This window comes from Lutra lutra, chromosome 17, assembly GCF_902655055.1.
Source record: "Lutra lutra chromosome 17, mLutLut1.2, whole genome shotgun sequence".
NCBI lineage: Eukaryota > Metazoa > Chordata > Mammalia > Carnivora > Mustelidae > Lutra > Lutra lutra.
This window is the reverse complement of record NC_062294.1, coordinates 60,054,837-60,070,814: the sequence shown is the minus strand read 5'-3', so window position 1 is coordinate 60,070,814 and position 15,978 is coordinate 60,054,837. Positions and strand designations below refer to the sequence as shown.

Below are 15,978 nucleotides of genomic sequence, written 5' to 3'. Positions count from 1 at the left end.
TTTTGTTTTGATTTGGTCCAAAATGGTCGTTTTATTAAACACAGGGACAGGAACCTTGGGTAGAAAGAGCTGCTGCTCCCTGCCTTGGACTCAGAAGGATATACCCTGAAGCTGGCCTGAGCATGGGGTTAGATCCTGGGCTGCCATTGGGGGCACAGGAACTGCATCTAGACACCAAGGCCCCCAGCCCCTACAACCTGTGGCCCTTATCCCTGAACTCTGCCCTGTTAGGTGCAAACAGCAGCCTTGGACCTACCACTGGGGTCTGTGGGGGATGGGGAGGAGATAAATGGGCTCCTCCCTGGTCCGGCAGACCCTCTCTGACCCTTGGGGGCCCTCCCTTGTCCTGGGGGAGGTCCTTGGAAAGGTGCTTGGGTCGGGGGGAGCAGGGAAGCTGAGAGAGGCAGAGGTAATAGTGCCCCTACACTCAGCAGGATCCAAAGGGAGGCTCCCAGCCCTGCCTCTTTCTCCTCAAAAGCTGAGAGGGCGCCACCCCCTTGAACCTCAGTTTCCCCCTTCAGCATAGACATAAGAACAGAATCAGGGGTGCTGGCTGACTCAGTTGGTAGAGCATGTGACTTTAGATTTAAGGGTCATGAGTTTGATCCCTGAGTTGAGCATGGAGCCTACTAAACAAAACAAAACTGGGGGGGGGGGGGGGATGAGACAAGGCCAGTTTGGATCCTGTGCCCTGGGCTACTGGGTGGGCTACTGGCCTACTGTCATTTGATAATAGACATCTTTTTTATTTCTTTTAGAGAGAAAGCATGAGCAAGTGGGGGAAGGGGCAGAGGAAGAGAAAGACTCCTCAAGCCAACTCCCCACTAAGGGGTAAGCCTCATGTAGGGCTTGATTCCAGGTCCCTGAGATCATGACCTGAGCCAAAATCAAGAGTCGCCCACTTAACTGACTGAGCCACCCAGGTGCCCCAAATAGACTCCTTTATAGACCCTGAAAGAGTGACTTGCTGTGCACTGGAGAGCAGGAGGGAGTTCCTGCCATAAAACCCCATAATGTGAAAAGGGTTGGGGGGGCGGAGAGTGTCACCTTGCATAGCTAAGATTGACATACCTCTTGCCAGGCATGGGGTGGTCCAGCCTCCCCACCTCCATGACACAGTGGAGGAGACCTGAAGGCTGACCCCATGGGTCTATGGATGTTGGCACTGTGTTCTTCAGCCTGAAGGGTGGAAAGTCTCTTTAGAGGCCACCTTCACTTCCTGGTGCATCATTTCCACTCTGGGCCCACCAGCCTTGACCATCTCTTCTGCCCTATTTGTCTAATTGCTCTAGGAAGGTAGACTGTGTGGCTTATTCCCTGCTGTATCCCCAGCTGCAAGCATGGAGCCTGCCACACAGGATCTGCCCGTGAGTAACCTGAATAAATGATGGGTGGATAGGCCAGTCTTCCCTAGTCCCTCATATACTCACTGCTCCCACTCTGGGTTCCAGGCAGACCTGGAGTGGCTGGTCCTCCCTCCACCAGACACCAGTTCACACCCAGGACTTTTAGACATATTCATAAGACCTGTTCAGAAGACCTCCTTACTTTGCTCTGCCCCTCTTCCTGGCCACTCCATTGTTGAGGTCACTCCAGGGAAGCCCCTGCCTGATCCCAGGCTCCCAGGTGGACATTAGAAATCTAGGAATCCAGGAATCCAATCTTACTCTTCAGAACAACTGTTTGAAGTGGGTTCCCCCATTTTATAGATAGTCGTGGAGGCCCAGAGAGGTACAACAAGCATATTTATTGCTTATCCAACTCCTGCGGTGCTGTTTCCTTCTCCCATGCTTCTTGGCAAACAAGAAGTTGATCTTTCCGACTGCCCAGGGCTCCCTACATTCTGGCCACCAACCAGCATGTGTAAAGCTGGGCTTACACGGGTAGGTAGTTTGGCTGGGATGCTTGTTACAAGAGTGGGAATTCTAGACTTTAAGGCAGAGGCAGGTGCTTGGGCCAGTCCACTTGGCCAGATGCTGGGTCAGCAAACCTAAGCCCCCTCCCTAGTTTCAGTCTGCACAGTTGTAAATTAGATCCACATATTCAGGATGACTCTGGAATTGCAGGTAGGGATGGGGCAACAGGGCTGGGATGGCGATACTAGATCAGATCCAGACCTGTCTCCTCATTTGGGGCACTTGGGAGTAAGGAATAGGGGAGATGAGTTTCTGGGTTGGATTTGAGAACCTTGGAACAGTCTTTTTTTTTTTTTTTTTTTTTTAAGATGTATTTATTTGGGGCGCCTGGGTGGCTCAGTGGGTTAAGCCTCTGCCTTCGGCTAAGGTCATGATCTCAGCGTCCTGGGATGGAGCCTCACATTGGGCTCTCTGCTCAGCGGGGAGCCTGCTTCCCCCTCTCTCTCTGCCTGCCTCTCTGCCTACTGGTGATCTCTCTGTCAAATAAATAAATAAAATCTTTAAAATTTTTTATTTGACAGAGAGAGGTCACAATCCTCCTCCGGCAGGCTGCAATCCCTCCGGAGACTCCAGGGGAGAAACTAGGTTCTCCGTTCCCAGGTCCTAAAGGTTGCTCATATTCGCTGTCTTGTGACTACAGCACGCTGACCTCTGCTTCTATCATCACATCTCCTTCCCGACTCTCTCAGCAACTCTCTTGTAAGGACTACTGTGATTATATTGGATCCCTGAAAAATCTAGGATAATGTCCCTATCTCATGATTTTTAATCACATCTGCAAAGTCTCTTTTGCCATATGAGGTAACATATTCACCAGGAACAGGGATTAGAACATGGACATCTTTGGGGGTCCATTATTCTATCTACCACACACATGCGTGGGACTCTAAACCTAGGTCAGCAACAGTTCCCATCATGAGCCTGACACAGCCATCCAACAGCTAGCGTTGGGTGTGGCTTGTCACATGGACAGTCTGGAGTATGTACAGGGCAGCTGGTAATGAGGATAGGTCAGAGAGGCAGAAATCAGCAGGAGGCCAGTGGTCTGACAGGTAAGAGCAGTCTCTCTAATGTAGCCTAGAAAGAGGTGACACCCCCCATCACCTCACCCACTGAGTTGGCTGCCTTCAGTTCCTGCCGAAATGCCTTTTTTTTTTTTAAGATTTTATTTATTTATTTGACAGAGACCACAAGCAGGCAAAGAGGCAGGCAGAGAGAGAGGAGGAAGCAGGCTCCCCGCTGAGCAGAGAGCCTGATGCGGGGCTCGATCCCAATACCCTGGGATCATGACCTGAGCAGAAGGCAGAGGCTTTAACCCACTGAGCCATCCAGGCGCCCCCGAAATGCCTTCTTTATGTTTCCACCTTTTAACAGCTTTCTAGACTAGCAAATCTGTTCAAGCCATCTAAGATCCCTCAGCCGCTGGGATTTGCTTCTTTTGCACCCTTTTCCCCTCCTGGGAATTGCCAGCCTCTCCATCTCTCTTTGGTGCTCCCAGATCTTGCTGTTAGGATTCTGAATCGAAGGCCAGCCCCAGGATGGAGGCTCCGGCCCAGGGTGCTGAGCAGTGAAGACGCCCTGAGGCTGATTCCCAGTCCCCAGTGCCTTGGGACTTCAGGAGAAACCTGTCGTGAAGCCAAGCTCCTGGCGGAGCACCGTGCTGGGATACTGCCCTCGGCAGAGGGACTTGCGTGAAGGGGTGGCAAGTGGCGCGACAGTTTTCTGGGGCACAGGCTCCCAGGGCTGTGGCTTCGGCATGAGGCCAGTCCAGCGACCTGACAAGCCGAGGGAGTTGGATTCCTGGTGTGGAACCCCACTTTCTCTCCAGTGCCCTGGGGACCCGGGTTCTCACTCCTGAAGCCCCCCGTAGGTGGCCAGCGTGTGCGGGGAGGGCTCTTCTAGTGCTGCCCCCAGCATCAGCCCCACTCTTCCTCTCTACAGAGACGGAAAGCGGAGCATTTCTGGGACAGGCGGAAGCGCCCCAGTCGGTCCGGGACACCGTCTCCTTGCCGAAGACGCAAAAGCCCTACCTAGCTGACAGGGCGGAGAAGGCCGCGGTTGCCATGACAACCGGAGTCCAGCGGTCGGACCGCGGGGCGCGCCGGGACTACGTTTCCCAGCAGGCCCCGCGAGGGCTCCGGCTCTCTCTCACAGAGGCTCTAATCCCTCAGGGCCGCGGTGGCCCGAAGGTGGAGGGTGGCAGGCTCTGCGCCGCGTGCGGGGCGAGGACCAGGGGACCCGTGCGGGCCGCCCCCGAGCGAGTAAGTGGCATTCACCACGTACCCGCGACTCCAGCCCGCGAGGCCGGGACCTCCGAGCACTCCGCGCGCCTCTACCCCCCTGACCTCAACCAGCCTCCTGCCCCCTCCGGCCCGCGGGCTCTGTGCGGAGACCTTTCTCGCGCGTTTCCGGTCCGCTTCGCCCAGGGGTCCGGCTGGCCACCGCAGGTCGGGCCTTCAGTTCCGGGAGGGCCTGTCGGCTCCACTTCCGGCTGCCGCGCGCGCCCACCAGAGCGTGGACACTGAGCCCCACGTGTGGAGGCAGCAGGCCCGGGCCCCACCGTCGCGGCTCTCGGAATCAAGCTCCGAGCCTCCTGCTGGCGGGCACTGGCCTCCCGGCGCCCCCGGCCCGCCCGCCGGCCTCGGCTTGCGTGCGGGCGCCGGCTCCTCGTCAGGCCCGGTCCCGCCGCTCCGGTCGCCGGGAGGCCGGAGAGCCGCCCCGCGTGCGTCGCTCGTCCCCGCACTAACCCTGCTTTCCGACTCGTGCGTTCTGGCCCGCGCCCTGGAACGGCTCCGACCCCGTTCCAGGTGGCGCGTCACCGGGAGGACAGGCGTAGTGCGGGCCTGTGGAGCCCCGTGAAGCAGGCAGACGGCCGTGGGCCTCAGTGGGGTGTATCCAGACGCGGAGGACGGTCGCCCTGCCAGCCTTTCCCCACGTGCTGTCGTCGTGCGGTTCTGCCGGGCTGGCCTGGGCTACGTCCCCTGCTCAACCTCCTGCTTGCCCAGCAGTGGCCGCTGTGTGTCCTGTCCTGTCCACCTGCTGCAGCCCGGAGAGCGTTAGAGAGGCTGGGGGAGCGCTCAGGCTGCGGGGCGAGCTCACCCGGGGCAGATGGGGAGGCACTGCCAGAACAGCTGGGATGGCCGCTGTGCAGCGGGGAGACCCACTCCCTGGAACCCTTGCTGAGCTCAGCCTCCGGTCCCAGGTTCATGACTGAAGGCCCTCCAGGTACAGGTAGGATAGTCTGGAGGTGCCGGCCGAGAGCAGGGCAAGAGAGGCAGGGAGCCTCGGCCATGGGCTGCCACTTGGTGTGTCCGACGTCGGGAGGCAGGTTTCTGTCACTGTAGATGGGCCCAGGAAGCCACCTATGGGAGCAGGTGTCTAGGGACAGTCGGGAGATGCCCTGTGAACATGGCTAATGGGTGGCCCTTGGTCCCCCATTGTGAGTTCCGGGTTTCTTCCTGCTAGGTGGGAGCTGCTGCTTTTTCCTGGGACCACCCCAGTCTTACCTGACCCTCTGCACAGAGCAGTCATCAGACTGGACGTCACCAGAGATCAGGAGGGCCCCCACACCTAAACCCACTCATCCTATGAGGGGTGCTGGACCAGTCTCTATTGATTTTCTGTGGCTGTTATAACAGATTATAATCAACTAGGTGGCCTAAAACAGTAGAAAGTTATTCTCCGTTCTGGAGGCCAGAAGTCTGAAGACATCATCAGGGCTCCAGGCCCTGAAAGCTCTGAGACAGAGACCATCCCATGCAAATTGTCGTGGCACCTGATGGTTTCAGATGCCACTTGGGCTGTGGCTGCATCACTCGAGTCTTGGCTTCCACCTCTTCTCTCTCGCACTCTCGCTTTTTTTTTTTTTTTAAAGATTTTATTTATTTATTTGACAGAGAGATCACAAGTAGACGGAGAGGCAGGCAGAGAGAGAGAGAGAGGGAAGCAGGCTTCTTGCTGAGCAGAGAGCCCGATGTGGGACTCTATCCCAGGACCCTGAGATCATGACCTGAGCCGAAGGCAGCGGCTTAACCCACTGAGCCACCCAGGCACCCTCACTCTCGCTTTCTTACAAGGATTCTTGTTACTGCATTTAGGCCCCACCCAGGGAATGCGTGATGATCTCATTGCACTGTCCTTTCCCAACTATGGTCAGTGACCTTCACAGGTTCTGGGGGTTAGGGTATATATGTAGCTTTTGGGATGTGGCACCATTCAGTCCACTACACCTTCCTTTGGTGGAACCTGCCCAGTCCTGGGTGACATCATGCCACTTCCAGTCAGCGACGGGAGAAGAATTAGGCACAAACAAGTCAGCTACAAGAGATTGGGAGCAGGGGACAACCGTCGAAAAGTTGCTGCCACCAGCAACCCCACAGTCTCACTTTTATTAGATAGAAACAATAGCCAACAGAAGGACCGATGAAGGTCAAACGTTAGTCACGTCTTGCAGACAAGCCAGGAGGAGGATAAAGTTTATAGTTAACCAAGCACATTCAAAGGACTCACCTAACTAACAACGGTCGCTTCTGGGAAGAGAAAGAAGCGATAACGGAGAAGGGAAGTAGGCGGTTTTCGTTCCACCCTGAGCTGACCGGGCGTTCCCGGGTGCTCAAAGGCGTCCCTGAAGCAGGCGGCGTTCCCTGGGTGGGCCGGGCGTTACCGGCTGCCCGGCTTCTGTGAAGGAGCAACTTCCGCCCTGAGCGAGCCAGGCATCCTCAGGGGCCCAGCTTCTGTGAAGGGGCTGATGAGGGAGCAGGAGGCTGGCTGAGGACAAAGCAAAAGCTGGCACCTTGCACCCCCTCTCCACCCACTCCCCTCAGTAATATGTGTGACATTCCTCAGGTACCTCTGGCTGACCTAAAAGAAAAACAAATAGTTAACTTGCAGAGATCACAGTCTTCCTGCAAGACCGGAGTCTCCCTTGGTTTACCAAGAGATTTACAACAAAGAAGCTATCTAACAATAGCACATTTTCCAGAGGCAAATAACTCAATTCCTCCAGCCCTAATGTCTCCCTCCCCCCACATAAACAAAACTGAAGGAGGCTGAGGTAGAAGGGAATGTAAATATAGTTAAATCCCTTCTAAACCTAAATCTCACTAACAAAGACGATTGATAGCAGCATTGTGACATCCCACCAAAAATCTCCCAGCTATCTTGATGTTAATGGCTGGCCTAAAGACAACATTGATCAACCGCAAGGGCAAGGCCTCCAGTAGGCCCTCTTTAGTATATGAAATCTCCGTTGAAACCTCCCTTCCCCTCACCTTACCCCAATTGCAGGGTACATATCCTGCCACCCCTCACAACCCGGGGCAGCAGCTCTTCCTGCCCACGGGTCCTGTCCCCGTGCTTTAATAAACCACCATTTTGCACCAAAGATGTCTCAAGAATTATTTCTTGGTCATCAGCTCCAGACCTCAGCCCACCGAACCTCACCTAGGTTCTAGAACTTCATCAGGGCGGCATTCCGCCCCGGGCGGGCCGGGCATCCCCAGCTGCCCAGCTTCATGGTCGTATATCGTCCTTCTCCCCAAAGACCTGTTGCCAGTATATGTTTTTCTTAAGGCCATATCTAAATGTGCTTGGCAACTAGTAAAATCCTCCAGGGGTTACAGTTTAAGTAACAAATTGTTCTGAGGGGCAGCAGCAACATCACACTGCAGGCCACCCATCCTCTGCCCTGTCCACTGATTCCACGGTGATTGGCTGTCCTGGGTTGGTCAGGCTGTCCCAGATGTGTTCTCCCATTCCAGTGGGTCATTGGCCTCTGGATTCCTGAGGTTCCAAGAGCTCATTCTGAGTTCCACGAGGTCCTGTTCCAGCCACCAGGTTCTTGTGCAAACCAGGATATGAGGCCAGCAACCATGACCCTGCAGGGACAGCATTTACTGGAAGCCCTGGGGCAGAGGCATGGCAGGCACCCAGGTCTTGCTGTCCCTCACATCTGGGGCATTGCAACTTGGTATCAAGGCAGATCTTGGCTGTGGGGCTTCCAGAAAGTATGATTATAGAAGTCCTGATTCCTCCCCGGGAACAGAAATCTGGGTACCTGCCTTCCTGCTGCTCAACACTCACTGTGGGGGTCCCCTCTTCTCTGTGAGCAGCCAGAGTTCACCCTGGAGTTACAGTTGTATGAGGAGGAAAGAAAGGATCGTCCCCATATCAGTGCTTATGGCTTCTCCTACAGCTCTGTGCCTGGCCACTGCAAGAGGTCAGCCTGGCTTTGGGGAGGCAGACCAAGGAACCCTGCAGAACCTGCATGCTTAGAGGCAGAGGCTGAGGGTGGGGATACAAGGAGGCTTGTAAGAGGCAAAAGGTGAATCCCGTGGGTGGCGGTGGGGAGCCAGTGGCTAGCGGGGTATGGAGGACGGCTCCATGGTCAGACAGAATGGGGTGTGAGCTCCTTCGCCAACTCTCAGCCTTTGTTCCCATCTGTAAATCAGTGATGACAGTGCCCTGGGCCTCAAGACACCATGAAGCATTTCCCTGGGCCCCAGCTTGATGCCCATTGCACAGCAGGTGTGTCTAGCTTCCTACCAAGGGTTTTCTCCTTCAGATGAGTGGATAAGAGACACTTGGTTGAAGAGAAGTCTGGGTCCAGGGGAGAATGCTGTTAACACAGAGGTTAAGCCAATGATGTGGAAACTCTGCTTGGTGTACAATCCACTTGAGCATGTGGGCGAAGTTCATATTTTATTTTTACCTAGCAGTTTTGAAGACCTTGTTTTTCTCATTATGAAAGTATTGTTAAACACACATACACACACACACACACCCCTCCGTCCCACGCTTCCCTGTCCCTACGGCCCGCCGGGGCTCAGATGATTTCTGGGGTGTTGCAGGGCAGGCTCACCTCTGGGCTCTGCCGCACACCGGAGGCAGGAATGCTTTGTGCTGCGGGCGGTTTCCTTTGTTGTTTTTTGAGATACAGTTCCTGTAACATAAATGAACCATTTTGAAGTGTACAGTTGAGGTTGGTTATTAACATATTTTAGTTTTTACTATATTTACTGTGTTGTGCAACCATTGTCCAATTCCAAACATTCCCAGCACCTCAAAATGAAATTGCATACTCATGAAACCATTATTCCCATTCCCATTCTTCCTTTCCTCAGCCCCTGGCAATCACCAGTCTACCCTTTGTGTCTGTGGATTTGCCTATTCTGGGTTTTCACATAAATGGAATTATACCATGTGGTCTTCTTGTGTCTGGCTTCTTTAACTGAGCATGATGTTTTCTGAGGCCCATCCGTGTATTAGTATTTCATCCCATTTTGTTGCTGAGTAATATTCCCTGGTGTGGACACGCCACATTTCATTCATCCATTCACCAGTTTTTGGACATTTGGGTTATTTTTACCTTTTGGCTGTTATGAAAAATGCTATAATGAACATCTGTGTGTAAGTTTTTGCTTGACAGCCCGTTTTCATTTCTCCCGGAGAGATACTTAGGAGTGGAACTGCCGTGTCATGTGGTGACACCGTGTTTCACCTTTTGGTGAACTGCCAGGCCGTTTTCCACAGAAGCTGGTTGCATCACTTTCCATTCCCACTAGCTGTGTGGGAGTGTGTTGTGCAATTGCCTTTTTTGCCAGGTCTTCCTGTCCATCTGTCCTCATTCGGACAAAGTCTGAGTGTGGAGACTTAGCTGGAAGAGGCTGGTCAGTCTACCCACAGTGAGTCCAACGTACAAAGTACAACGGTTTTGCCAGTGCCAGTGTACAAGGGTCACCTTCTGAAACTGGACCCCCAGCTTGTCTGTTGTATTTGCACAGCAAGCTGCATGTTCCAGAGAAAGCTCGTCCCTTGACCTTCCCTAGGTGGGTCCAATGAGGGCTCTGCAGGAGTCATGGTCCTTCAACCCTGGGCACGGTGTCTATTGCGGGTTAGATTCCTGTCCACCTACTGTTAGGGTAGTCAGCACAGGTGGGCACATGGAGCCCACAGCTGCTTGCTCCCTAGTTAGCCCATGTCGTTCCTCACGCCTGTTTTTGGAGAGCTGCATAGTCCAGTCTCAGGGAAGACAGTCAGAAACATAGTATCGGGGTAGGATAGTAGCCATTTCTTACCTGGGGAGAATAACCTCGGGCTCAGATCCCAAATGTCTGGGAAAGAGACGTGCCCCTCACGCCCTCCTGCTGCCTCCCTCTATAAGGGCACCATGGACAGTCTGGCACTGGAGTACAACATGCCCGTGTTCAGTGTCGCCCAGATGTCCTCCTGCTTCCTTGAAGTCTCTCACTCTGGGGGCTCTGAGTGCCTCTGCTTGGGTCTCAAGCTCTAGGTGGCTAAATTGTCAGGCGGAGAAACAGAGGCACGTAGTGGTAGTTGCCACAGTGGGCAAGATGTTGGGTTCCCTAGCCCCCATTGGTGCCACCCATGGGAGAGAGAGCCAGCAAGGATTGATCTCCTTTTGGGTCTGAATGTGGCCCTGTGAAGTCTTAGTCCACCCAGACACTAAGTGGCTTTGAGGTGCAGCTGGAGAAAGGTGGCCTCACCTACCTTGGGTTGAAGGCCAGACTCACACAGGCCTGAAAGTCACAGGAGGGTTGCTAGTACCACATGTGACTGGAGTGAGGACTGTCTGAATAACGTCAGGTCACAGTGTGTGCTCCTGTCCATATTGCCACCTTCGTTTCTTCGGAGCATGCCCCCGACTGCTTACTTGCTGAGTATGTGACCAGACAAACGACCCTTACTGCGGACCCTTCAGCATCCCACACTGCAGCAGGCAGCAGCCGGAAGAGCAGAGCGCTGGTGGCGGAGTGGCTGCCGTGACCCCTTTGTGATCTGGGGAACGTGTGCGACTCTGCACTTTTCACCTTTGACCTCCTCAGCATGTCTAATTCTCACTCCCAAGTCAGCCAATTTCTGCCATTGTGGTTGTGATGTCCAAGGGCAAGGTAATCCACCAGAGACGGCTGGCAGCCCCGTCGTGAAAAGAACGTCTACTTGCTCTGAAGTGTCCTTGGCTGAAAACGTGCAGAGAGACTTGGCCAAATGCTTCCTGATTCTTTTTAGTTCCAAGTCATGTTATTTCAACCCACTGGTAGCCCCCAGGGACCTGCTTGTTAGAAATTTGCAAAAATGACAGAAAAACAGCAATGGGTCAAGGGAGAGTTGGTGAAAACCATTTCACTAAATAGACTCAAATTTCTGGAACTTTTTTTTTTTTAAGAGGGAGAGGTGGGGAAGGGCAGAGGGAAAGAGAGAATCTTAAGCAGGCTCCACATACTGCACAGAGCCCAAGCAGGGCTCAGTCTCACAACACTGAGATCATGACCTGAGCCAAAATCAAGAGTCAGATGCTTAACCAACTGAGCCACCCAGGTGTCCAGAATTTCTGGAACTTTTGAGAAAGGGATAATCTGCCTTGCACAGAAAAGGGAACCAAGCAAAAGGACGAGAACCTGAGCCATCATGCTCAGTGAGCTGTTGATTTACTGTGGTCACATATTCGTACTTCAAAGGCTGTGCTGGGCACGTCCATATTTATTTGGGAAGTAACAAGAATGTAGGAAGAATTCATTCTTACCATGGCCTCTTTAACAGGTCAGTCCTCTTTTAGTGACTGTCATTAATCAGTAACCTAATCGACAAGCAAGTTCTCCTTTCTTATCTTTTTTTTTTTAAGATTTTATTTATTTATTTGACAGAGATCACACAAGTAGGCAGAGAAGCAGGCAGAGAGAGAGAGAGGAGGAAGCAGGCTCCCCGCTGAGCAGACAGCCCAATGCGGGGCTTGATCCCAGAACCCTGGGATCATGACCTCCCAGAACCCTGGGATCATGACCTGAGCTGAAAGCAGAGGCTTTAACCCACTGAGCCACCCAGGCGCCCCTCTTTTTTTTTTTTTTTTTTTTTTAAGATTATTTAATTGTGGGATGCCTGGGTGGCTCAGTTGGTTAAACCGCTGCCTTCTGCTCAGGTCATGATCCCAGCATCCTGGGATCGAGTCCCACATTGGGCTCCTTGCTCGTCAGGGAGCCTGCTTCTCCCTGCACCTCTGCCTGCCATTCTGTCTGCCTGTGCTCGCTCTCTCTCCCTCTCTCTCTGACAAGTAAATAAATAAAATCTTAAAAAAAAAAAAAGATTATTTAATTGTTTATTAGAAAGAGAGAACAAGCGGCGCCTGGGTGACGCAGTGGGTTAAAGCCTCTGCCTTCCGCTCAGGTGGTTATCTCAGGGTTCTGGGATCGAGCCCCTCATCGGGCTCTCTGCTCAGCCGGGAGCCTGCTTCCCCCCTCTCTCTGCCTCTCTGCCTACTTGTGATCTCTCTCTGTCAAATAAATAAATAAAAATCTTTTTTAAAAAATAGTTCCACTGTTAATGAAAGTTTTTTTAAACATTTTATTTACTTATTTGACAGAGAGATCAGAAGTAGGCAGAGAGGGAGGCAGAGAGAGAGAGAAGGGGAAGCAGGCTCCCCACTGAGCAGAGAGCCCGATTCGGGGCTCGATCCCAGGACCTCGGGATCATGACCCGAGCCAAAGGCAGAGGCTTTAACCCACTGAGCCACCCAGGTGCCCCTGAGAGATTATAAGAAAGAGAGAATAAGCAGGGGAGCAGCAGGCAAGAGGAAGAAGGAGAAGCAGGCTCCTTGTCAGGCAGGGAGCCCGACAATGGGACTCGATCCCAGAGTCCTGGGATAGTGACCTGAGCCGAAGGCAGACACTTCACCAACTGAGCCACCCAGGTGCCCCTTGTCCTTTTCCTTTCTATATTCCAACCCCCCAAGTGGGCCTTCTCAGCCTGACCCCTTCCTGTACGTTTGCTGCACATCAGAGTCACCTGTCCCACTCTACATGTTTTCACTGTCTCCTGCCAAGCAAGCCCCCACCCAGATGGGACTGCTCAGAGCTGCTCCTGTGTCCTTCAAGACTGCGGACGAAACACTCAGTTTTGTTTCACCTAAGTGGCATCTCGATTCATATACTGTGTTTTCCCAGTAAAGCATACAAAGAGCTCAGAAAAAGCCACTGTGGTAGGCAGACCACCCCCCCCACCTTCCCCCAAAGTCCCTAGAACCTGTGACTGTTACTCACACAGCAAAAGGGATTAGGAGGTATGATAATGGATCCTGATGCGGGAGATTATCCTGGATTATTTATGGTGGGCCCAGTGTGATCACAGTGTCTTTGTATAGAAGAGGCAGGAGGGGCAGTCTGATGTTTCACTGCTGGCTCTGAAGACGGAAGACGGGGACATGAGACAAGGAAAGTAGGTGGCATCTAGAAGCTGGAAAAGACAAGCAAACAGATCCAGGCTTTGAGCCTCCAGAAGAAAGCAACACTGTTGAAACCTGGCTTCAGGACTTCTCTCCAGACCTGTGAGCTAATAAATTTGCATTGCTTTAAGCCACTAATTTGTGGCAATTTGTTATGGCAGCAATAGAAAATTAACAGCCACAGTGGAATTTGGAAATAGTAACAGGAGGCATCGGGCCTTCTTGATGTTGGTCGCTGCTGGAATGATCAGGGCCCCCAAGTTGGGCTGTTCACATTACATTTATTATGCCCGTTTCTCAGGCTGCCAGACCTGAGAGAACCAACGTTGCTTGGTAGAAGTGGGGAGGGGCACAGCTGGTGGCCAGCCCTGCTGTCGGATGAGCCCTACCTTGCACCTCCCAGAAGACCTGGCTGATGGCAGGTGTAGAGGGGCCAGGTCAAGGCAGGGAGTCAGTAGGGCGTGCTGCCAGGAAGCTGGTGGTTGGGAGTGGAGTGTGATTCTGGGGAGTGGGCAGCTTTGTAATTGGGGTATGTCTTGCTAAAGGGAGGGGCAAGTCAAGGATGACGGTGTTCCAGCAACTGGTGAAGAGTAAGGATGATGCTTTCTAGGGCCTCCGAGACATCCTAGACCGTGGCAGATGTCAGGAGTCAGGGCAGGAGGCTCCAGTATTCTCACTGCCTGATATCATTTCTCTTCTTTCTTCCCTGGGCTAGGGAAAGGTGGGGGCAACCCCATCAGTCCTGGGGTCATCATTCTTTGGCAGTTCTCACCTCTCCCATCCTGGGAACTGCCAACCTCCATTTCTCCTCTGCTCTTCCAGATCCTACATCCTGGACACTGTTGGGGGCTGGCCCCAGGATGGAGGCTTGGGCCCAGAACTCCAGGCAGGGAGGCATCCCCAAGGCAGATCTCCAGGGAGCTGACAGGGGCCAGGAGGAGAGGCCCAAGATGGAGTGGAGGCCCGTGGCAGAGGACCCGGCCAAGAGACACCCCTCTCAGGAGGGAGACTACATGGAGGGACAGCAGGCGGCAAGACGGCTCCCCAAGGCAGGGACTCCTGGAGCTGGGGCCTTGGTGTGAGCCCCAGTCCAGGGACCCGCCAGAGTGCAGGAGCAGGACCCCTGGTAAAAGAACCATGTGGCCCCACCTCCTCTCAGGACCCCGACCTAGTCATTCCCCAGAGGCCACATGCTGGGGAGGGCCCCTGTTGGTGCCCAGTCAATACCAGGGCCTCCAGCTGTAGCTGCTGCCTGGCACAGCATCACAGAACACCCCCAGAGGAGAAGCCCCTGGTGTGTGATCACTGTGGAGGCCAGCTGCTGTGCTGGTGCTGCCCCAGGACCCAGCTGTGCCAGGTCCACACAGAGGAGGGGTCGCAGGAACAGCGCATAGGCACCCAGGCCTTCCCAAAGACGCTGCAAGTGACCCTCTTTCAGCAGAAGCCCCTGAAGGAGCTGCCCCAGGCCTGCCGTTGCCGCGAGGGCTTGACCCGGACGGCCCTGCCGGACGCGCAGGAAACAGTGCGGATGGCAAAGGGGCCCCTCCTGTGTGCCCGGTGTGGCGAGCGCCTTGGCTCCGACAAGCAGCCGCAGGTGGCCGAGGGCCCCTTAATGTGTCCTCAGTGTGGTCAGGCCTCGGGTCCCGGCTGCGGCGCCCCTGAACCCCTGGCGCAAAGGCCCTACGTCTGCGACCAGTGCGGCAAGGCCTTCGCACGCACCTCTAGCCTGCTGCAGCACGAGCGCATCCACACCGGCGAGCGACCCTATGAGTGTGCCCAGTGTGGCAAGGCCTTCATGCGCTGCTCTGGCCTCCTCCGCCACCAGAAGACCCACTCGGCCGAGCACCACCGCCACAGCCGGGCCCTGGCCCAGAGGTCCTGCCTCTTAGGGTGCCCGCCCTGTGGGGACTGTGGCGAGGGGACCCGGGGGCCTCCACGGGTGCCCGTTGCCGGGCAGAAGCCATACGAGTGCGCAGAGTGCGCCAAGGCCTTTGGCCTGTTGTCACACCTCGTGGAGCACCGGCTCGTGCACAGTGGCGAGAAGCCCTACGCGTGCCCGGAGTGCGGCAAGGCCTTCAAGCAGCGCTTGAACCTGAGTCGCCATCGGCGCACACACAGCAGCGCCAGGCCCTACGCCTGCCCGCTGTGCGACAAAGCCTTCAAGGGCCGCTCGGGCCTGCTGCAGCACCGGCGCGCGCACACCGGCGAGCGGCCCTACAGCTGCCCCGAGTGCGGCAAGACCTTCCGCGGCTGCTCCGAGCTGCGCCAGCACGAGCGCCTGCACTCGGGCGAGAAGCCCTACATCTGCCGAGACCGCGGCAAGGCCTTCGTGCGCAACTGCAGCCCGGTCCGCCACCGGCGCACGCACAGGGGCGAGCGGCCCTACGCGTGCGCCGAGTGCGGCCGCGCCTTCAGCCAGCGCTCCAACCTCAACGACCACCGCCTCCTGAGCCTGCGAAACTGCGAAACAGCTCCGGGCTTCCCCGAACCCCGCTCGGTACTCGCTGCGTCCGCAGGCTTCCTCCGCTCCCGCCGTCCTGCGCCCTTGCGGGTGCGCGCACAGCGAGGAGCTCTGGCGAAGCGCTAATAAAGGAGCGCGTGGAGCGCGCTGTGAGCCGGAGGCCGCGTGGGCTCTCGGGAGTCTGGCTCCGCCTCCCGGGTAGGCTGGAAAGTGGGGAAGCGGGGGCGTGACTCCCCCGGGCACAGGCAGAGAATGGTGGAGGTGACTTTTGACCACAGGACCTCTCCTTGCACTTGCCTAGGGGGCTTCGTGAGCCCTTGGTGTCCTGTGGGTGTTTGCACACCCATTAGTGTTGCTTGGCCTGGCCT

The 15,978-nt window shown here is 55.0% G+C and overlaps 1 protein-coding gene across 1 annotated transcript; it reads left to right on the top strand.

Annotated features, from left to right (window-relative positions):
- The first annotated feature begins 4,059 nt into the window (after positions 1-4,059).
- ZNF837 (zinc finger protein 837) lies at positions 4,060-15,736 on the top strand. The gene is given in 3 exon segments (XM_047709813.1): positions 4,060-4,177; positions 13,972-14,165; positions 14,168-15,736. Coding segments are annotated over 2 exon segments (1,725 nt in total). The 5' UTR covers positions 4,060-4,177; positions 13,972-14,009.
- The last annotated feature ends 242 nt before the right edge of the window (positions 15,737-15,978 follow it).